The sequence below is a fragment of the Parasteatoda tepidariorum genome, chromosome 7, assembly GCF_043381705.1.
Source record: "Parasteatoda tepidariorum isolate YZ-2023 chromosome 7, CAS_Ptep_4.0, whole genome shotgun sequence".
NCBI lineage: Eukaryota > Metazoa > Arthropoda > Arachnida > Araneae > Theridiidae > Parasteatoda > Parasteatoda tepidariorum.
The window spans coordinates 53201656-53226126 of NC_092210.1; the positions used below are offsets into that span (position 1 = coordinate 53201656).

The 24471-nt window shown below is 29.9% G+C and overlaps 1 protein-coding gene across 1 annotated transcript in view; it reads right to left on the reverse strand.

Moving 5' to 3' along the window:
* The window catches only part of LOC122270027 (adhesion G-protein coupled receptor D1-like), a 37842-nt gene extending 20327 nt beyond the window's left edge, over nt 1–17515 (reverse strand). Inside the window, exons 1-3 of the mRNA XM_071183446.1 lie at nt 17379–17515; nt 4620–4730; nt 3333–3448 (exon numbers count right to left, since the gene is read on the reverse strand). Of these exons, the coding sequence (XP_071039547.1) occupies nt 3333–3448; nt 4620–4649 (146 nt within the window). The 5' untranslated portion in view covers nt 4650–4730; nt 17379–17515. The remainder of the gene's footprint in view (nt 1–3332; nt 3449–4619; nt 4731–17378) is intronic.
* Nucleotides 17516–24471: the final 6956 nt, after the last annotated feature.

The following is a 24471-nucleotide window of genomic DNA, read 5'->3' on the forward strand; positions in this document are numbered from 1 at the left end:
TACACGTTATTGACGAAAAACTTTCTCTCAGTCGAAACTTTCATTTTATGAGCTTAGACTTGATTTCAAAAGCAATCGCAACAACAATATAAAAATAATTTTTAAAAAAATTTAAAAAATTGAACGAGGGACATTAGATGTTACATGTCGTTAAATAATTTGTTTTTTAAATATAGACTTTTAAGAATTTTAAAAAACAAATTATTGAAAATTAACCATGGAGGTTGGCGAGTAAAGTTGTAAAATGAAAGTAAAACTGATATCCAGCAAATTAAAATTATACTAAGAGACTTTTGACTTAAACTAAAATTATATTTCGCTTAATCTAAACTAAAATAACCCCTAAATACCATTTGAATAAAAAAAAAATCATGCTTAAATTTTGTTTCAATGAAAAATTGTTTGATTTTTTTTTCTCTTCATAGAGTTCGAGATGTAACAACTTCAAAAAAAATCTTTAACTGGTTTTTAAGAAAGCCTTTACATGAAAGTGCTAATCATAAAATTATTTCATTAAATATGCATAAACTTTCGAAAGTTTTTGATTTTTTTTAAGCATTTAAACTTTTAAATTTAAAAAAATAGCAATTGGGAGGTTTGGAGTTTTAATAAAAGTAATAACTTTAAAGAAAATTTGAGGTTTATCTAATCCCCCCCCAACGCTACGCTAAGATAGAAAAAGGGGGATAGTGGAAACATTTTTTATAAATTTTTTTAATAAAATATACGAAACGTAATTTTGAATATATTTTATATTATTATATTGAAATATAAAAGTTTTTATTTTATAATTTATAACCGTTGAATAACAGACTCAATATTGAGTTGAAGACTACCAGTGTTCAACTCCGTAGCCCTGCAATTTTGAACCCTACTAGAAAACAAGAGAGCTCCTAGATCAAATATTGAGAGAAATTTGCATTTGGGGAGAACTTTTTGATAGAACTAACCCGCATTTGCGGAGAACTAAACCTTCCACGGTTAGCCAAACGGTATGGGGACTGTTCTAACCCCTTTTACAACTACATTACTTTACATCACAACATTAATCCATCTGCAACTGAGAATATTTTATGTCAGCACTGTGGTCGGTGCGATCCGATTGCAGAATTCGTATCATGGTGGCTCAGGGGATAGGCGAGCACTCAAAATATAAGCGTTAATCTTCATTTTGAACGGTGCATTAGCTTATTTAATAATATACTTTTTCTCATAATATATTTTTTAAAGTTTTTATTAACCCTAGCCCAATGACATGGGGATGGACTGGTCATAGAGTTGACTATTTAATTAATTTTTGCTTATTAAAAAAACAAAACAAGTAAAATCGTAATAAAACTGATTGTAACATAAAAAGTACTTTTGTAACAATGTTAAGTTACATATATACTAATTGTTATTAAGAACTGATGCATGCCAGCTCTGTATAATCTATGTCAAAAACAAATAGCCACATTTTAAATCTATTTTAAAATTTTTTAATAAGAAAAAGTATAATTTAAATAGTAATCGAATTTTATTTGATCAAGTAAGTTTGAAAAATCACTCTTAAATGTCTACTGAAAGGCAATTCTTAAAAATCAAGAATACAAACCCTCAAAAGTATTCTGGAAGAACAGATACTGCAATTACTATTAAAAAAAAATTTAAAAAAATCACGTTCATAATAAATATTTTAAAATAAAAAAAACTTGAAATTTATCATAGCATTAGTACATACACTGCAAAATTAATAAAGTTAATTTAATAAAATCCTAAAATATCGAAGATGATTGTCGACAATCTAATTTAGATTCTAATGTAATTTAGTAAATAAATAGTCTAATAATTGGTGTATTAGAAATTAATCTATATTATCACAGAAAACCTAATATTGATATGCCCGCTCTAGCCCCAAAGAGTCATTTGTTTGTTTATTAAGCCTATTATACAATTATTAAAAATATGCAAATCAAAAGTTACTATTAAAATATGCAATAAGCATATTCGTGAATAACAAATGTTCTCTTAAATAAAACAATACATAAAGATAGCCTGAAATACTAATTAAACGTTCACTTTTCCAACTTCCTTTTATAATTTACAATTCAACAATAAAATATGTTATGCAATTGAAAATGTAACATGGTTTTGAAAACTTTCTAAAAAGTTCAAAGAAAATATGACTAATAAGTAATTAAATTATTTCAGCTGTTCGCAATAGTTTCTCTCCCCTTTTCCTGTTTTACAAGAACGGGAAGCCACAAAAACCCCTTGCAAACCATAGGAGAAACTTTTCATCCCAAATTCTGTTTTATTCCAAATTTCAAATTCTCTTTAAGTAATTTAAAATTTAAAGTAGGAGAAAGCAAATTCAGACAAACCTAAAATTACCCATGATGTACATATTTAATACGTATTATATTAATAAGCATTATTTATTATGTATTATATATTTAATGAGAGAACATTACTTAGGATTGCGCAATAGGAAAGTTCTCTTCCAACAATTTTATGCATTTTAATATTCAATTTTATTCGCTGACCGGCCTGTATTAGGGGTCAGGGAACTGTCCTTGCATCAGAAAGGTTCTGGGTCGAATCCCGGGCAAGGCATGGATGTTCTTTCTCTGTACTATCTGTCCTTACTGTAGGTGCAACGTTGGCCCATCTAATATGATGCTCCTGAAAGAGTGGCCAACAAATTTGCCATTCAGGTGCTTGTGTGACGAAAGGTAGGCATACATTCGGTTCAACCGCAAGGACCAGACGGCGCTTACCAGCTGCCACCTTAAGTCTCTTTCTTTCGAGTATAGTGTTAAAATCTTCCTAAAGTGCCCCAGGTGCCACAACATGCAGGCTTCTGCCCAACATATGCTGGACTGTCTTGGACTGGACAAAAGGGACATTCTAAATAACCCACTTTTAATGGCCGACTTCCTCCGGGTCAATGTCCATGAATTTCATGGACATTGTTTAGCCCTGCTAATTTTTGGGATAAGGAAGAAGAAGGCATCGGAGAAAAAATATTCAATTTTATTTTAGCAATTGAAATTTTACGGCTTACTCTAGGCTTGCCTGAACTCACTTTTTCTTTCTTTTAAATTAGTAATGGAAGGGAAACAGAATTGGCTATTAAAATTTTTTCCTGTGGTATAGCGTCCTCTTAGAAGGCGAATCTGTTGTGTAAAGATTGCGATGAAAGATTGGTTTTTAAATTGGGATTTCCAAATACTGAATTTTAAATAATCTCGAAAATCCTTAATTGTTGTAACTATTGAGATTTAAATAGTATAGCAGAAAGTTGAGTGAATAAATTGAAATGAAAAGTGAAACGCAATTTTGATACTTACCCAGCAGTAACATAGATGATGATAGTGATACCAACTAAAAACGTGACAACTGTGCAGCCAAGGATTCGAAATGCTAATAAAGGGATCTCTTCAATAACCACTTCTTCACTCGTCACCTGCAACAGAGAAAAAAAATTTAACTGTTTCTTTTAGGAAAAATTTAAAATCTCTAATCAACTTCTATTTTTAACAAATGTGACTGTTGTTGTTGTCGGCCATTAAGACCGATGGGGTGCGATTGTTCTTGTTTTCCTGTGGCGCCATCTATGGACAAGAATTCGACTTCTGCCTCACCCATACGTCACACCCGTTTAGAAGACGGACCCATTCGGATCGTAATTTTGACCTGAACCAGAGAACGATCAATCATCCAATTCTGTACCCCCAGAGGTTTGATTTGTTATGGGAACATTGAGGACTTTGTGATCGGACAGATTTAGCGGGCACCGGTTCCCATTTACTACACGGGAAGTCTTCGGCCTTCTGGATTCAAACTCCTGTTCTCACAAATGTGAACTCCAGCGCCCGGCCTACCAGACTATCCCGAATAATGTGGCGGTTTTCAATGCTTATTAAGCTTAATATTTTATCAGTGGTAAAGTATTATGCAGGTTATTCAGATATCACTACATAAACTTTACTAAGCGAGCATTTCCTTTGTAATCATTTAATAGCTTTTTAGTACAACAACAGAGCACCGCGTTCATGTGATATGTAATAAAAGTAAGTGTTCAAAGGAATCAACACGCAAAGCAAAATATGTACTTTCTGTTTTAAAACGTGTATCATAAATTGGCGTTCCTTTGGTAAGGGTTAGTAAGCTCAATAGGTTAGTAAGTCCCTCTGACGCAGAATTTTTACTATACATATTTTACGTACTTTTTCATTACTTTGTATAAACCTAGGACAAAATAAGTGAGAAAATATTATATTTAGAATTTTAATAATTTATAGTTATGCAATACAGATATTTTTTGTAACAATTAGACTATTTTTTATTATTCGAAAATTTATTTTTGCTTGTAATTTGAGCTCAGAAAAAAATATATAAAATAGACATCGGTGTCACATTTGCGTCAAAGGATTAAATAATCAATTTGTCTAGAAAAAAAAAAACACGAATTTCCGTTTGTTACAAATAAATTGCCTCATTTGACTATACACTTTTACTGTAGCTCTAATATTCTAAAAGTGGCTTGTTATTGCTTTTTTTAATCCTTAATGTTTTTGTTCTATTCTGAATTATTACCAAATAAAATAAATTAAGAAATTAAATAATATTCTTACCTCGGATGATATATCAAGTAAATCAGCCATACTATGTTAGAGATGATCCATCATCTCTTACATACTATCATCAGAACAGTGTGGTACTACGACTTGTCATCATTGTAAGCACTAAAATAAATTTGGAAAAAGTATGGGGGGAGGTTAGATCATTAACAAAAACGTTGTTTTTGTCTATGTTAGAAATCATAAAAGCAACGGTTAGAAAATGTACGTAAAGTTGGTAACCCAAAACAGCCTGCGCTGTTTTGGGTTACCAACTTTACGTACTTTTTGTTTTGCGGAGCTAAACCTAAAAGACTTAAAAACTTGAACAGAGAATTCGATGGAATGAAAAACTTTAAATGCGAGAATTATTTATCTTTGAGCTTGTAGTAAAAATACAACGATGGCCTCTTAGCAGCCTACTGAAATGCAACTACGAAGTTGAAAACTTACGTGTTAAATAGGCCATTTTTTTCATGAACTTTAACAAGAGTTTGTTTTTTTAAATTACAGTAGTGCGTGAAATTTATAGCATTTTTAAGTTCTTTTTCGAGATTTTTCTTATTTTTTTGCTGTAAATAATGATTATTTACCCATTGTTGTTGAAAAATATGTCTTCCTCAATTAACTGTTTAACTTGATGGGAAAAATACCGGCTACAGGATAGCAACGACGAAGTTGAAATTTGGTATTCTCAGAAAGCCATCCATATTTGTCAACGAGTTAACAGAGTATTTTTTCGAAAGTCATTGCATTTCTAATTGCTCTTTTTGCGATGTAATGTTAACTTTTGTTTTGCTGCACTCAATTTATAAGACACAGAAACTTGAAATTACGAAGGTGTCTTAAAATGTACAGGAAGTTCTTTAGAATAAAAAAAAAATAAGATTCGATTTTTTAGTTTGAGAAATAAATAAAAGAAATATTTTTACAGATCTACTGCTCTCTGGCATGCAGCTACGCAGTTGAATTTGATGCCCCCTCAGTTTTTGCTTTAAATAACAATGCATTATTGTAGGAAAATTTATTTACCTTAGTTGAAATTTTTATTTTATAAATCATGTATATATGTACATATATGTATATATATGTATGTATATATGTATATACATATACATATATGTATATGTATGTATATATGTATATGTATATATGTGTACATATGTATATATGTATATATATATGGATATTTTTGTATAGCTACATGTATATATGTATATATGTATGTATATTTTTGTATAGATACATGTATATATATAGATATGTATAGTTATATATATAGATATAAAGTTATAGTTATATTCATAGATATATATGCATGCATGCATACATACACTATTAAACAAAAGATAAATATCTTTAAAAATTTTATACTGATCAAAACAAAAACAAAAAGGTCTGATTCTTCTCTTCTGATTATGGAACCATATATTATGATTTTCTGGTCAATAGAAATAATCAATTATATTTTCTGGTCAATAGAAATGTGTTAACAACAACAAGAAACGATTTTAGACTAATATGTTTGTTCTGTACATAAATCGGTAAATATAAAAAAGATTCGGGAAACTATGCATTCAATTTGAAACTTTTTTATATCCTTCTAAACTTCAGTGATATTATAATTACTTAGAAGCGTATGATTATGATATATTTTATTCAGGAAGGATTTTTGTGCATTTTAAGCCATTGAAACTTAATACGGCAATCCTTCCTGCTTTTTTTGAAGTAACAAAATTCAGTTTATTTTCAATTATATTATATTATTTTTAAAGGACAGACATTGGTATATTTTCTACATAATCAGTTGCTGTGGCATCTTTTGTATGTTCTGAAACATAAAACGAAAAGTTGTCTACGAAAGATAAAAAAATAAAAGTGAAACTTTCCTTAAACTCCTAAAATAACCTTCTAAAAGTTTAAGAATACATTGAGCACGTTTCAAAATCTAATATTTAAGATTCCGACATCTCTATAGAACTTTTATACTTTAAAAATTCAAGCACTTCGTATTTTCGCTAAAACAAAGAAATTTCAAATTTTAAGTTGTCGTAACATATTTCAAATATATATTTCAGTACAGATCATTTAGTACAGAGTATATTTCAATACAGATCATTTTTTTTATTAATAGTTAGGTACTGCAAACAAGATACCATAGGTGTAACAAGGAAAATATTTTTTTTTCTTAGAAAAAAATGCCGCAGTTTTTATTAATAAATTATTCGTTTATTTTAGATAAGAAAATGCACCGTGCATTTTATAAAAAAATCTAATTTTTTTAATCAATTCTCTACGTAAGAGGTGTGCACACTAAAAAATTATATTAAAAATTACTTTAATTTTTAAAAGTTGTTAAATATTACTTGATTAAAAGATTCATTAGCTTCAAAAATATATTAAATGATGAATAACAATCGGCATGTTTCAAGCGCTTAAAAACAAGCGTCCATTTTCTAGACTTCCTAAACGTCAATGAGAAGAAACAAGTAATTTTCATCATAAAGCGTAAAGTTGCCTCCCAAAAAAGAAAAGTGAAAAACAAAACTAGAGAAACCACAGTAATAAAGAGAATACAAAAAAAGAAAAGCAATAAGAAAAGCCACAGTGGCCGAGATGGGCAAATAAGGGTAAAAAGTTATTTAACATAGTTATTTAATGTGAGAAAGAAACAGTTAGTATAATGTGCATCAGTCATAATTAGAAACTTCTTCTTGGGACAAGACAGATTCTATAACGCTTTTGTTTAAAGAGCATATCATGAAACGATGGCATATCTCAATTTTGACGTTTCTATATTTTTAAAAATGGAAAAGCGGTTGCAAAATTACTATTTTTTTTATTTTTTTGGAAAAGGTAAAAATGTATTTTTCAATTTCTTTCGATGAATAAAAAAAAATATTTAAAAAACTGTTGAAATTTTTTATTTATTTTTTCATATACAAAATAATTATTACTGGGTTTTAAAAAAACAAATGAGATTGAAAAAGTTTTGAAAAGTATTATAGGGGAGGGGGACTAGTGCCTTCTCTTCCCTTTTCTGATGGTATGCTCATGAGTGATACCATATTTTCACTTTCTTAAAAAGAAAAAAAAAATCTAGCCACATGTGGCATTGATCTTTCATCAGAACGTGCAGATCAAATTTGGTTCAAGATTCTCAAAATCGATGTTGCCATCAACGTTTTCTTTTTGTAAGCATATGTCGTGCAAACTATGAGATTTCAAAGTTCGCTAAACTATGCATCATATGTCCATTATATGAATACTAAATTGCATGAAGGTCATACTATTGATTGTTATTTACCATTTTTTGCAGTGTCGTGCGTTGTTAAGATCGAAAAAGGAAAATTGGACAACGAAAACTTCTTGACATGACTTTATCGATAAAATAGAAAGATTATTGCCCATTAAAAAGTGTATATGTGGCTATGACCAACATGGCTAAGTTCTAATGTAGATTTCTGATACAGTATGTTTTATTTTCCGTTGCCTAAAACCATTTTGTTTGGAAAAATAAAAATACAACTGCAACTATGATCTTTTTCAACTTCATAACTCAAATTGAAAGATTTTAGTACAATATCATAGAAATGCCATCTGTTTTACTGTGGTTTTTCTGTTTTACTATTTACTCGAAAAAGTGAGCCTAAAACAACGGTCTTCAACTTAATAATTCAAATTGAAAATTAGATTTTAGTACAACATAGAAATGCCTTTTTTACTATGGTTTTAAAATAGGTTATGGAATTACATAGAATTATCTCTGCATAATTTCTGGGAATTTAAACTGTAAAATTGTGAGTATATATTAGTTCCTGTTTTATTAATAATTTATTCGATTTCATATAATTAAGTAATCTGTATTTACGTTACGATATAATCGATATTATTACATGTTTAGTTTCAGAAGAATTTTAATTGTCAGTCTTGGAGAAAAAGCAAAGCTTAACAGAACAAAAACTTCTTCATCTAATATTGATCTTGAATTCGTCTAACGTAACTAAACTGTTTCTATAATATTGATTTCCAATAAAAAACACACTGTGTGTTTATTTATTTTTTTGTTCTTTTCAGATTTCTTGTTCCCAATGTTACACAGAAACAGTTTTTTCCCCTAAAGTTAATGATTTATTGCCCGAAGTAAAGGGAGACTAAGTAAATGTATATCGTCTATTAATTTTCTTTGAAGGTATTTTTTTTTAACATTTCAATCAATTGCCAGTAATTTTTAGCGATGAATTTAAAATGCTGTCTTAAATTGTTGTATTGATCTTAATTGGATCCTAAGTAAAAAAATACAAAAAAGCAGCAAAAATTGAATCATAAATGCCTTATTAATATTATTTATGTTTTACTCTTTGGTTGAAGACAAATGAAGCAAGGAGCTAAAATTTAAAAACGTCAACATGATAGTTCTGAAAACAATATTTTATGATTAAAAAAAAATATAAGTATTGTGAAATATAAGTATAGTGTGTATAACCCGGGGTCTGTCCAGACATTTTGTGAAAGATCCGTTTTTGTAAAATTGTGAAGAAACTACTCGTAATTGGTGAATATAAAATAAACGTCAATTCACATTCTTTCAACCAGGGTCCGCTTTTGTGAATTTGTGCATGTAGGGTCCGTTATTGCAATAAAACTTTTTCAAGGAGTTTTTAAATTGTAAAGACATACAAGATTATGCTCAACACTGTAAAATTATAATTAAAAAAATTAAATTTTAAAAAATAAACAGCAATTTGCAGCTACTAAATTAGCGATGCAACATACAGATAATTGGTATTTAACCTATACTGCTGAACGCAGAATATTCATTTAGAAGCGTCTGCCGAAGACAAAATTTAGTTCGTTTACATCAGTCTTTCTTTCCCCCCTTCCTGGGAAGGGTTTATTTGATTAACAAAACAATAATGAGGATAAACAATTTTGTGAAGGGTCCGATTAAAAGATAAATTATTTAGTGAAGGATCCGTTTTCAAGTTAAAATATTTTGTGAAGGGTCCGTTTTTATGAAAAGATATTTTGTGAAGGGTCCGTTAACAGACCCAAATTTCTTCTCAACAGACCCCTGATAAGTATATAAAAAAATATAAGTTTTTCTCATTAGTAATTTTTATAAAATGTAAAAGCACAGTGGTTAAAACACTAAGTTTGCATAGTGTAGGACCGAGGTTCTATCTCTATGAGTGGCTTGAAGCCTACTGTGCTATAAATTATTAGATAGCAGCTTATCAAAGAAATAAAAGCAGTCGGAGCGCAATATAGACCAAATTTCTCCTATCATTGCATTAATAGAGCCTTAACCTCCTCGACCCCCTCGATCAACAACTGGCTGTTGTTTGAGTGCTATTATATATGCATTTGTAATTATTAAAGTCAATTTAACAATTTTTTTTTTCTAATGGCAAGGCAAAAGGTACAATTAGAAAGATAAAATAAATAACGAATTTAACAAAGTACGACGCGCAAAATAAAATTTAAGGTTTGAATAACTTTTAATTCAATGATTAGATTTTTACGTTCTAGTACACGTTCTTTATTATTTATGGCGTGCGTCTTAGAAATGCTAATTAATAATGCCTTAGACTAGAGACGGCAAACCTTTTTGGTGTGCCAGATAAATTACGGTTTATTATTTTCGGGCATCTAGTGCGCCACTTCACTGTAAAAAATGGTTGCTGAGATTTCACGAAACTTTCTTCGTTTTTGACAAAACAGTTTCCTTGTACATGCTCCAAGCAAATATTTCGTCTAAGAGACGAAATAACTGTCATTTCATCAAAGTTAAGAAATATTTCGTCATTTTATTTCATGTAAAAAATAAAAAAAACTTGCAATGTTATTATATAGCTAACGTTTGTAATAATCACTTTGTAGTGGGCACCATATAGGCTAATCAAAGTCGCCTAAACAATACAAGATAAACAAATAGAACAGAGAGATAAATTACTCACATGCCTGAAGTGGGAATCGAACTCTTTGACCACCATACAACCGGGTCAACTTGTTCCGTCACTTTATTTCAATCGTCTGGTCTTCACTCTAATTAATAATCTCCCACAATGCACTACGATAAGGTTTCGAGTTGGGGAAACATTATCGTCACATATTTGTGAGTTCACGTTTCGTCGCAAATCACGTGATTTTGTGACCGAATTATTCTCAAAATTAACGAAATATAGCTCTAAGATTACTGAATCGTCAAAAGTGAGTTTTTTTATTTCTAGGAGTGTTGCTAGTTTTCTTTTTAAGAATTAATCCTTAAGTCTACTTTGATTTCAAAGTATAAAACTACTTTTCTGTTTAAATATCAACTTGTTAAGAATTAAAATCAAACAAACAATATTTTAAAAAATATTTGAGTTTAAAACAGGGTGATTATAATTAATGTTACGATTTCAAAAAATGGATAATTTTAAAGCTATTCGTCAGAATGACCTGATATTTTAGCGAACAATTGTAATGCAATGGAATTTCGTTTGGTGAGGGGGGGGGAATAATTCCAAAATGTGCCGATAGATGGCGCTAACAGGGTTCACATTGTCTTGAGATATGCAAATTACTCTGCCATAATAATGCAGAGCATCAATTCTTTGTCTGAATGCTTCATCCTGAAATCTTTCATCCTGAATGCTTCATCCTGAATCCTATAAATCTTTGCGCTCTGCTCTTGAAGCTTTTTTTTTATAAGAACGATGACTGTGCATTTACAGCTATTAGGAAGCTTCGGACATTAAAATCCATAAAATCGGGTCTTATAACCACAAATGTTCTGCGAAAAATGATTGCTGAATCTGATTTGACGAGGGAAACTAGTTTCGGCTGCGGCAGTGGAACTACAGCATTATGTTGCTACAGCATTACAAGAACAAGACGAACAGTGATGCTGGAATCAGCAGAGCACGGGGAATCGGCCGAATGCTAGATATGAAGATCAGAGCCCAGTGCGTTAAATCCTACGGAACATCTTGGGCTGTTACCCATACAAAATAAGTCGTAGGCAGCAGTTGCTACCTGCTGACCTGGAAGCACGTGAATCATTTGCACTACGATTGCTTTCCCTGATGGAAGGTGACAACGAATGGCTATGGAACATTCTGTGGTCTGACGAAGTACACTTCCATTTGCAAGGTTCTTAAAAAACGTAAAATTGCTGGGTATGGGGTGGCCGAGAATCCGTTCCAGCTACAGCCATTACCTCTTCACTCTGAATAGGTCAGTGTGGTGCGGAATAACGGCAGCGTTCATCGTCGGTCCATTTTTCTTCGAAGAGATCACACTTGCGGGCTACTGGCTAACGTATGAAGTACTCTTGCGTAACCATGTCCTTCCGGCACTTCAGCAGCGTCAATGTGTGGATCACACAATATTCATGCAAGGTGCTTAATTCGCAGATGATAGGATCATAAGCCGCCATTTACAAGCAACATGGCCGCCACGCTCCCCCATCTTAAACCCGTGTGATTTCTGACTTTGGGGTACCTCTAGAATGTTGTTTACAGAGGGCGGATTAAGAATCTAGCCAACTTGAAGATAAGCATCATACACCACATCCATTGCAGATAGATACCCTCCGATCTGTTGTGGAGCATTCCGTTTTGAGCTGCTAATTAGTAGCAGGAAAAGGCGGAGAAGGCATCGAACAACTTATACCTTTATCATCAGTAAAATGTTTGTTCCATAAAGCTCCTTTTTTGCATTATCACTGTTCTCGCTGTAAAAACGCATTGTCTTTTCGCTAATATATTTTTAATAAACCCTGAACTCTATTGTTTCCTTTTGGCCAAAATAACATTTCTGTGTGTAAGGAATCCATTTTTAGTTCTTTCCTTGACATTACCTTGGCAGTGCCACCTTGCGACAGATTTTGCAACGTTTTTTTTGTCATTGCCAAGCAAAATTCCATTGCCTCACGATTGTTTTGCCAAAATATCTGGTCATTCTGACGTTTAGTTTCAAAATTGTCAATTTTTGAAATCGCAACTTTAATTATAATCACATTGTACACTGAAGAGCCAAACAAACTGGTATACCTGTCTAATATCGCGTAGGGCCCCCGCGAGCGCGCAGAAGTGCCGCAACACGACGTGGCATGGATTCGATCAATGTGTGAATTAGTGTTGGAGATAATTGACACCATAAATCCTGCAGGGCTGTCCATAAGCCAGTGGGAGTAAGAGGGGTGGGGATATCTTCTGAACATCACGTTGCAAGGCACCCCAAATATGTTCAATAATGTTCATATCTGAGAGTGGATCCAAGAGCACTCTGAATTTAGACACTTCCGCTGGCCACCAAAATCCCCAGAAAAGAACATTATTGAACACATTTGGGGTGCCTTGCACCGTGATGTTCAGAAGATATCCCCACCCCTCTTACTCCCACTGGTTTATGGACAGCCCTGCAGGATTTATGGTGTCAATTATCTCCAGCACTACTTCACACATTGATCGAATCCATGCCACGTCGTGTTGCGGCACTTCTGCGTACTCGCGGGGGCCATACACGATATTAGGCAGGTATAGCAGTTTTTTTTGGCTCTTCACTGTATTTACCTTAGATTATTATGACTATGGTGAAAATAAGGTTAAATATTCTAAAGCGGACACTCTTACTGATAAGTCTTAAAATAAAATTGTGGCTGTTAATACTATATAATTAATTTTTAAGTTTTTTACAGTAAAAGAAAAATTAGGTGTTTAAATAAAATTGAAATTATAGATATTACTTATTGATTTTACTATTTCGCGTAAAAAAAATGGATTCTTCTTTAAAACGCTTCAACTAAATAGGATGTTACTTTTAAAATTCACTTAATATTGTAAACATACACAACATTATTACATTCAGAAACTTCACGCATTTATTCCCATTTTGTGCGACACTTATTGCTGAACTTTAACAGCCATGTCGGTCATAGTTGGGTTATAACTTGTCTTTAAAAGCACAATAAATACCAGTTAATAAAATTGCGCTTATTTACTGCTGCAAACAATTTCATAATTTGAAATATAGTTTGAGTTTTCTCTTTTAGTACTCCCGTAAAAATCAGTCTCTCCCACTACACAGACTTGTGAAAAGGGACAGGAATACTTTAGTTCGTGGAAAATGGTATCCCAAAATCATAATCGTTCCGAATCCGTCTTATATAGATTTTTTTTAAATGTTTTCATTGTACGTTAGAGAATAAAAGTAATTAAATATGTACTTTTTAATATGTACTTAATAGGATAGGTTCCCCGTCTTAGATTAAGACTGTGTGTGACTAATCCTCTCTGTGTCTAGCGGCAGCTAGACATTATCAATGAGTCCATACACTCTCAAAAAATCCAGGGCAAGCTAAGGGTCCGTCGCGAAAGTCTCCTTAGAAATGTGAAGACATGCCAGAATGTGCTCCGGGGAGGCACTCTCCACTCCGCACTTTGCACAAACCGGGAAAACCCTGTTGTCATTTGCAAAAGGAGCCACTCCTCAGGTGGCCGCTGGCAAATCTCGATAGCTCCGTCTGGTCGGCTCTATCGCAGGAAAGGCCGATGGAGCCCCCTGGACATCTCCGCCAATACGAATCATGGGATGGAGGGACCCTCCAAGACTTTTAGTCATTGTTTTCCTGATGGAGTAAAGCTCGTTAAAAGTCAATGAGGCAACTGAATACAATGGCTCAACTGAGCCCTGCTTTGCCAAGTCGTCAGCGACCTCATTTCCGTAAATCCCTACATGCGAAGAGATCCATTGGAGGTGCACTTCGTGAACCACAGCAATCTGTCTAAGTAATTTCAAAATAGCGATGCTAGTGCGGTCACCAACATTGAACCAGTCCTTCAACCAGTACTTCGTCTTAGATTAAGACTAAAGAATCCAAGGATCTGCTCATAAACGAAATTCTTTTTTAAGAAATCCATCCCTACTCTAAAATTTACCTTTTTTTAGGTATAAATGGTAATAGTAACATTTTTTAGACATCTGTAAGGACTTAGAAGAATTTCTTAAATTCTGTAAATTAGAATATGAAGATTTACATTAGCAAAAGATGACTAAAATCATATAATGTGATATTGGAAAATAGGAAAAATAGAACAGCCAGTGGTAGAAGATAAAAAAAAGTTGCGATCAGCGTAGAAAAGTTTGGATTGTTTTGTGCACAAAAGAAAATGTTAATTATAAAAAATTATTGTTGTAATTTGAAATGCCCTTCGAATAAATCATTTTTGTCATTGGAATTCAGTCATTTGGTTCAAAGTGCTCACTAATATCATTTACATAGTTTCACAGTCTCATTCCACGTTTGGCTGTTATCGACAGCTCATTCTTACAATTTCTGTCTCAAGAATCTCATAAGCACAACATTAATCACAACATTACTAAATGCTGGTGAAAATGTAACAGTTTATTGTTATTGGTAGTCTTGCTCAGTTATAGAGATAACTATGCATGAAATTAAAAAAATTAAAATAATAGTAAATAGAACATAAAAACTTTAAAAATTGATCAATTTATGTACCATTTACTAAAAATAATTTTTGTTTAATAAAATAAAAAGCAGCTGATTGTTTTTGGAAAGTTGACCGTAATATGTTTATTTAAATTAATAGGCTGTACAGAATGGAATCAAATGTTGGAGTGTTTTATTTTCACGTGCAGAGCCAGTAGGTCTGTGAAGCAACCAAAAGTTTGTAAATTCAGTTTTGTTGAATAATAGTTTCAAATACTTGTCGCATGAAAGTTTCATGGAAGTAACTTGATAAATTACAAATAAATGCTAAAGTTATTATGAAAACTCCCATATATTGTTATACAAACTCCACGTTAAGCTTAGTTTAAGGAAAACAGATTCAGAAAAGTTAAGGCTGTTATAACTTTGCTTCATAATCCAAAGTTTTCAATTCTTATTAAATTAAATATAGAAAATAATTTTTTTTTAATCTGACAAAAATGTATCTTGATTCATAAGCAGAACGCTGCGAACCGTTACGTCTATCTCGTCCCGTTTTTCTTAAATTGGTTTTTCAAGTTATCAGTAATTTAAGTAAATGGATAGGAGGGCACCTCAAACAATTTTAAACACGTCTTAATTCCGAAAATTTAGCTAAACGCCGTTCAGGACGCTGGTCAGTCACAGTAGAAAGACATACAACTGGGATGGGCCACATGTGGCCCACCAATTGTCGAATTGCAGCTCACGGCAGAGTTTGAACACAATGAAAAAGTAATATTTATTTTTTTATTTTGAAAAAGAATATAGAATATTTTGAATTTTTTTCCAAATTATCTCCTATTGATTTTATCCAAATTATCTCTTATTGACTTTTTTGACGTGCTTAATTTACACAGATTTTAACGTTCTATGTGATTTTCGATCGTTTTTTCGACAGTTATTGCTACCGTATTCCACATGGTTTCGAAAATAAAAATATTTTTAATAAATACGATATTACGAGACGCAAATTTTGAATTTAAATAATCACTTTTTTTTTACCCTTTATTCGTGACGATTTTATCATAAATCTGAGCAATGTTTTGGTTTTTTTACAGTTATTGATACGCTTTTCCATGAGATTTAGAAAATTCCCGTACTTGTTTTTAGGAAGAAAAAAAAGCTAAAATATCGTCTTTGCTAACTCACTTAATACATAGTCTTAAAGATTCGCCTACACTAACTAATTAGATATCTTAAAATATCGTTTGTACTAATTAATCAAATATCTTAAAATATTATCTACACTTCTTAGCATGTAAACCCCATTTAAACCTTTAAGATTGAGTCATAGTACGTGAAGATCCATTCACAAGATAATAAGTTATTTAGGTTAATCCGTATTTTATTACAATAATGTATGTGTATTCAGTCTACTGTGTATCATTTTACTCACTATCACAAAAATCATTTTTTTTTCTACGATATATGGACTGTTACAATAAGAAAAAAGTATGGTCAAGACTACCAGAATATGGTAAAGTTCACCACGTTTCTGGTTCTATGGGAACACAGAAAGCTAGGAACGCTTTGATAAAGAGTTTGGTAAAATTAACAATTAAATTAACAGTTAAATATGGCTATACAATATGTGATAACATTTGGTAAATGAGGCAAAATTTGAGAATTTTATCATAATTAATCCTATCAAAAGCTCTTTAAATAGGGATAAAGAAATATTTTACTAATAGTTTTAGATATTTATTAATTTTATGCTGATAGCAATCAAAAAAAATCTGGACATTCCTGGGAGAAAAATTTATACCATGGGATTTTCCAGGTATTAATAGAGTTCTTGATATCTGATTCTTAGTTAGCTTAAAATGTCCCTTAAAATTAAAAAAAAAGTTTAAAAATGTTCAATAAAATGTAATGAATTAAATTATTTAACTTAAAGTTAAAACTAATAAATTAAAATTTAAATATCTTTTGGACAGCAGAGCGCGAATAAATTTAACTATTTTTTAGCGCAAAAAAAGATCGCCACCAAAAAAAGGAAAATATATAGATTTATGTATATATATCGAAAAATAGCAATGAAGAAAATATAAAATAATAAAAAATATGAATAATAAAAATATTAAAAATAAAAATAATATAGAAAAGGAATTTACTTGTTCGCGGTTAAACAAAATATGCCAAACTTTCTTTATTATTAAAAATTATTTTTCTTAATACACAAGAGATGTAAATTAGTATTTGGATTAAAAAATTATTTTTGACTTAAACATTTCATTATTTAAAGATAATTGATAAGATTATTTGTAACCGATTCTGAAAAATGAATGACATACCTATGTTTGAAATTATTGGTATCTTTTCAATTCATCTTACACCATTTGTTGCATAGAACTTGGAATGTCATGGTAACAATGTCGTTTGCTTTGAAGACTTAACCTGAAACATTTCGTACGAATATTTTCTCGGCTTTGTGTTGATATCGTTCGGTTTATTGCGTGTTTAGTAAAAATCGAACTAGTTTATATTTCGCCAAGGTTTCAAAATGTGACGCCAAAGAAATGCTATTAAAACTTATTGACCATTTTCTTCTTTCTATTCAAATGTCTCACTTCTTCGCATATCGTATTAGAAGCATGTCAGATATTTGACATAAAAATATCATAAGTTGTAATTATTGATTGAATGTAAAGCTAAGGTCAAGTATTTATTTAAATATCATAAGTTGTAATTATTTACTGAATGTAAGCTAAGGTCAAATATTTATTGGGGCTTTAGGTAAAATACCTTTGGGTAAAAATCTAAGTTTTAACTAATAGGTTAAAATTATGAGCAATGTATGTTATCTATTTGAAAATAGTTTTAGTATTTTTTTATTTATAAATAAATATCGCCCCTTTTTAAAAAAATAATACTGTTTATACAAAAATATAATACCAAAATATAATACAAAATAATACAAAAATAATACTGTTTATATGCATTAAATAGTATCATAATAAAAAAATAAAGTTTCCAATTATTATTGAACCTAAATCTAAGATAAAATAATTACTTCAGATTTTAAATGCTTTCACGAAATTTTTTTTTATTGCAGCGTAAGTTTAACTGTCTAAGTTTTAACTAAGTAAATAAATGACAATGCTTTCAATTTTAGAACATTTATAAACAAAAATTTGTTAAAAGTTTCACTATGTTTTAAAAAGAACTTTATTTTTCTTCAAAATATTAAAAAAAAAATTTTTAATCAAAATTAGAGTTTATTTCATATTAAATTGTTATAGAGCTTAGTTTTCTGATTTAAAATTTCTTTAGTATAAAAGAAAAATATATGTAAAATATTAGGTCAAATCCCTTAATTGTCATTAAATTAAAATTTAAAACTTTAAGAAACTAGGGCGTTTTAAGATTTTAAAAAGATCTATAATCATTAGAAATCTTTTTGAAAAACTATCTTTATTAATGGTTCATAATGCTTTCAAAATATATTTAAACTCAAACCTATATAAATTTTAATAATATTGTTTAAAAAATACGTTTCCGAACTTTTTTGGTACTTTGCCCATCTATCAAAACAAACTATTTTCAATGCCCCCTTAAATCTCTTTCACTAAAGTTTATCAAGCAGTTTAAAAAGATTTATTTTTTCCTTATTTTCAATTTGGTACATTCTTAAATGACACCGTTAATTTTATTGAAAAATCCTACTGACTAATGATATCATATTTAAACATTCTTCTGGCAAATTTTTTTTTATGAAAGAAGCCATTTATGAAAAAATGAATTATTTGCCATTAACTTCCTAGTAAAGTGTAAAATTATTTTTTAACAACTTATTTGAAAAATCCCAAACTAGTGTCCCATTATGTTTATGTTTGATAAAAATTACCAAAATCAAATATTTTGTTAAAAATACAAAAAAGAAATTGTTTGAATCTTGAGAAGCAAAAAATAGCACATTAAAATTCCTAATATGCGGTATTTTTCGTACTTGGAACAGCCAGCAAAGTGTTTTCTTCAAACAGAGGAAAACATTCTGGTAAAATAACCGTACTGCAAGGCAATAAAAATTCTGGTGAAAAAAAACATAATTCTGATATTCATAACCAAAGTATACAGTATTTAAACTATTTTTTTGTTCATATGGTATACAAAATTCCTTGTTTGTAGTTTTCTAAAACAGTATGAATACGTTATGACATTTTAAATGAAGCTGCTGATGTATGATATTTTAAATTGAAATTATTTCCGCTGAACGGGAAAGTCTATTTCAGTTTTAATTTTTTTCTTATGTATTTCTCATATCTTTTGATTTCTGCGCAACACGATATGTTTACTTTTTTTTGCTGCAATTATTTCTTCTGAAAAACTTCTTCAACTGTATTTGTATGCAACAGGAGTTAAACTATTATAATGAAGAAGTAAATAAAGAAAAATTAATTTTCTTTTTATAATTTTTAAATAGTGCTACAATTTTCCAATTGTAGTTTTTTTAAACACTTTTTTAAAAACAGGCTAATGCTTTACTTCAGTCCACATTGTTGTTAAAAATGGCAATTCCCCTTAGAATTAGTAAAATTCTCAATTAGTTTTACAATAATCCTGTCTTACGTAGACATAGTTTTTACTTCAAATTTCACAATATTTCCCTCCTCGACGTCAAGGAAAAAATTTTTTATCTGCTGGAATAATATATTTGATAATAAACTCAACAATAATAAATTTCATTTTAAGTAGAAAATTAACAATAATTTTTTCAATAATAAAATCGAAATAAAGTATGATCTATAAAAAATTTAAAAAAAAATTCGATATGAAGCCATAAAATATTTTTAAAAACCCTTGTTTTATTTATTAATAAAAGATGTTTCGAAAAACAATACAATTATCTGCGTTCTTAGCCATAATTTTTCTTTATTGTAACAAGTCATTACTTATTTAAAATCTATGGTTTCTTTCTTTCCGAAACAAGCTTGTTGCACTTAAAAGATTTATTGAGCTGCAAATGTAGCTGTTGCACTTTAAGTAAGTTCAATGCACTTTGAGTTGCATGTTATAAATGAATACTTGTTTAAACTCATATTTATCGTAAGTAGTTAATTTAAAATGTTATTACTGCCTTACAAAACTTCTGAATTTTACTAGTATTTTTTGTAATATTTTTTTTTAACCAACCAATAAAATTCCTACAGGAACAATAACGATTAGTGTCTTTACCTATAAAAAAATTCTAGTAAAATTATCGTACTGCATAGTAATGACATTTTCTGGTAAAAGAAAACCATAATACTAGCATTAAAACCAAAATATACGGTATTTAACTCAATCATTTGGTAATTCTTTTTTTTTTATATGGTAACAGTTTACCGGAAATTCTATTTTTTATAATTATAGTCCTTATTACTACACACTTACAAAAAAACGCAAATAAATTTAACCGAATAAATCATTTTTATGCCATGCTTTAAGGCATCATGACAAAATTACCAAATTTTATCACTTATAATTAAGCCGTATTTTAGAATTAATTGTATCAAAATCATTACCAATGCGTTTCTATAAATGTAACAAGCTTATTAGTGTTTCCATAGAGAAACATGGTAAATTTTACGATATTCTAATCGTTTTGGCCATGTTTTTCCCCTCTCAAAATAAGAAAAAAATGCATCCCAGTGTAATTAACCTTACACTGGGGGACATTTTTTTTCTTCTGTGTGCATGAGATTTTTTTTTAACGGATCTTGAATATTTTTACGCCGCAGATTTCAAATCTACAATCTGTTTCTCTATCGAAGCTACAATTTTTTCGATATTTTGTGTCGAAATGTACAAGAAACATGAAACATATGGTATAAAGAAACGCCCCAAGTGGCGTATGACGACATTTCCAGATACTGGTTCCTATGCAATTTTAATCCTGATGATGTGTCCTAACTCCACTAGAAGTTTGTTGAAACATTTACATGACCCTTTGTTACATATAACGCTTTTAAACTTGTATTTTCGAGAAAATATGTACTTTAAAAAAATCTGTAGCCTTTAAGAGCAAAACTATTTTCAGATTAGAAATCCCCGCAACAAAAATAGGCAAGATCAAGTATTTGTAAAAATTTAATAAAAAATCAGTTCCCCAGTGTTTTCTGTATTTTAAATACAAGAAATATTTTAAATGACAAAATTCGATTTCAATCTAAACTCTTTAGGAAACTTAATGTTATAATTAGTTAAACATGTATTTATTGATAGGTGTTATGAAAAAAAAATTTTTTTTACATTTAATTACTTCTGCTGCTTTGTTTACTTGACAAACATTTTTCATCAATGATAAAAGATTAAAAATAATTTTGTTCGTAAAAAAAACTACTAGGGTCTTCTAACCCCGCTCACAGTGCTCGTCAACCATTGAAACCATGTTACTTGAGCAAAATCAATTGCTTTTTATTGATAAAATACCTCCGATGAAAAAATATATAAGCCCTCTGCATTGACGTCACAGAAATTCATTTCTCAAAGTTTCTTTGTGTCCAGTAGAGCCATCTATCAATTTAAATCGGAAACATTTAGTTCGCGCTATAGATTTAAAAAGTAAACACTCTAGGTTTTGGTGTTAATGTCATATTTATACATTTGCTTCCATCTTTTTTATTAATTTCTGTCGAATGATAAATACAACTAAACACAAAGTGTCAGCATAATCTATCAAAAACAATTTAGGTAGTAACTATTAAGAACAACACTTATACATATTTATAGTCTCTTATTAATTTAAATGAAATAATGATAAATTTCGAACTCAATCGATTAAGTTTAAGAACAAGAAAAATAAGGTAAGGTTAAAATATTTAAATCAAATTGCAATTGAATTTACCTGGTTTGTAAAAAAAAATTATTTTTGCCTTAATAAATACTCGATGTTCTTAAGGAAAAAGAATCAAAGTATTTTATTCAAACAAAACTAAAACAAATGTCTAAACAATTCCAGTTAATAAATTCAATTAAAAAGAAAATGTCAAACTAATCATTCTACTAATAGTTAAGCTATTACCGATAAAGAGCGTTGTAGGCGTTAGACAAAAGGTGCTGCCATTTTCTTGAGCTGCGAAAAAAATTACGCCACATTTTCGCATGGTCTAACCAAAGAATATTCTTTATACCCTTTATATATTCTTTGGTCTAACATTAGAATAAAAACATAAAAAATTTCTGCAATACCACGTTGAAGGTTAAGGCTCCACATTTACGGAAACAATGTCATGATTGTGGCATTGTCATTAGCATTATGCCATTTTTATTTCTTAAACAAGCTGATCTAAATCTGGGTGGGCTTAAAGCCACCTCTGAGGATCGAGCCCTAGTAGTTAACAATGATAGCTCAGTGTCTTAAACCACTGAGCCATCTAAGCTTCTAGCATAAGCGTGGAAACATTTTAATATTTAATTAAAGTTAAAATTAACTTATCTGTGTTAAATAAACCGCCATTTTTTAATCAAAATATATTAAATTAATAATTAAGAAAATTAACAGTAAGTTGAAAATAATTTAAATAAATTAAAATTTAAGTTTTTTTTTAAAGTAAAAGGATTTATTATTAATTTGAACATTATTTGAAAATTTACTATTACATCTCAGCACTAAAGATATCATTTTTTTAAAAATTCTATAACCGTCGTTGAACAGCAGACTTATTTTAGGGTTTACGACTGCCAATATTCAACTCTGTAGCCCTGTAATTTTGAACCCAATCCAGAGGACAAGGGAGAGAAGGAGAGGTCTTCTGAATCAAGTATTGGGAGAAATTCGTCTTGGTGGAGGACTTTTCGATGGAACTTACCCATATTTGCTTTATATGGAGATAAAAACCACTGACTGTAAGGTGACTCTAACCTATGATCCGTCTACAACTAAACATATTTTATGCCAGCACTGTAGTCGGTGCGAGCCGGGTGCGGAATTCGAAAGATATCGAATTAGTGTTATGTTAGTATTTTGAGTTCTTTTTAAACATTGTGAATCATTTTAATTTTAGCTAATGAAAAAGTTGCAGTTCACCAGACCACGCCTTTAAAAGCCAATTTACAAATTTACAGCTAAAAGCACTCCAAATATTTTAATGCCAATCTTCTGTACAGATAAACGAATGCATAAAACTTTCAGCTTTTTTTTTCATCAATTTCAATATGAATTTTTCTCCTTAATTAAGTTTCTTTGAAATGTTTATACTCGGACAAATACTTTTTAGCTGATTGCGTCACAAATTTCCATTCCAGTAAAATATGATATATAAAATCCACAATTCAAAAGAAATCCAACAAATGAGAAAGAAAGTTTGCATACAGTTTCCCTCTGTTGTGTAACATTTCCGCAGTACGACAAATAGTACCATAAATAAGAAAATCCATTTTCCTTCCGGAGTGTACAAACATTCCCTTTCACGATTTCCTGTTTCCAGAATCCTCCTAAAAGGATTGAAAAGAGGCAGGCGAAACAATGACGTTTTAAGACGCCGCGCCAGCGTACGTCATCGCGACCCAGAAAAAAATACATTATCCTAATGGAATAAATATATTTTATTTCACTTTATATTTTTTACAAAATAGCGTGAAATTTCTTCCCTGCTTTTCTCGCTAGTAGAAATTTCAGAAAATTGTTTAGTTAGTTAGAAAATTAAAGAAGAATGCTTTTGATTATTGGACCATTATAAAAATTAAATCTTTTTTAGTTTTAAGTTCTTAAATATCAGAGTCATACTTGGTTTTCAGAAAAAAAAACTAAAACTAGTGTTTATAGTTTAATTATGCATGTTTCTTGTATTCAGTTTATAGCAAAAACTAGCCTAATATTTTTTTTTAAAGTTAGAAATAAATTTAAAAGAATAAAAATTTATAAGCATATCATTTTTATATTATTAAATTCTTTTGATATTTTATAACATTAATATATTATACATATTAATATTATTAAATTTATTTTACATTCTGAAATTTTAGAAAATTAGTTGTTTAGTAAGAAAATTAGAGATGAATGTTTTATTTAATGAACGATTATTAAAATTAGGTCTTTTGTAGTTTTAAGTTCCTAAATGTCAGTCATATTCAGTTTAAATAAAAAAAAAATTATAGTTTATATTTTTAGATGAACTATATATGTTTGTCATTCAACCTATAACCGAAAACTCACCTAACATTTTTTTAAAGTTATAAATAAATTTTAAAAAGTACAAATTTATAACTATATTTTTATATTTGCTTGATATTTTATAGCATTAATTAAGTCAATTTTACTGAAACTATTTTGGTGAGATATTTTTAATAAATGGGCCATTATTAATATTCTTAAGCCTTTTGTAGATTTAAGTTCTTGATAATCGGATTCAAATTTGGTTTTAAAAGTACATATTATTAATATTTCTTGTTAAATAATATATATAT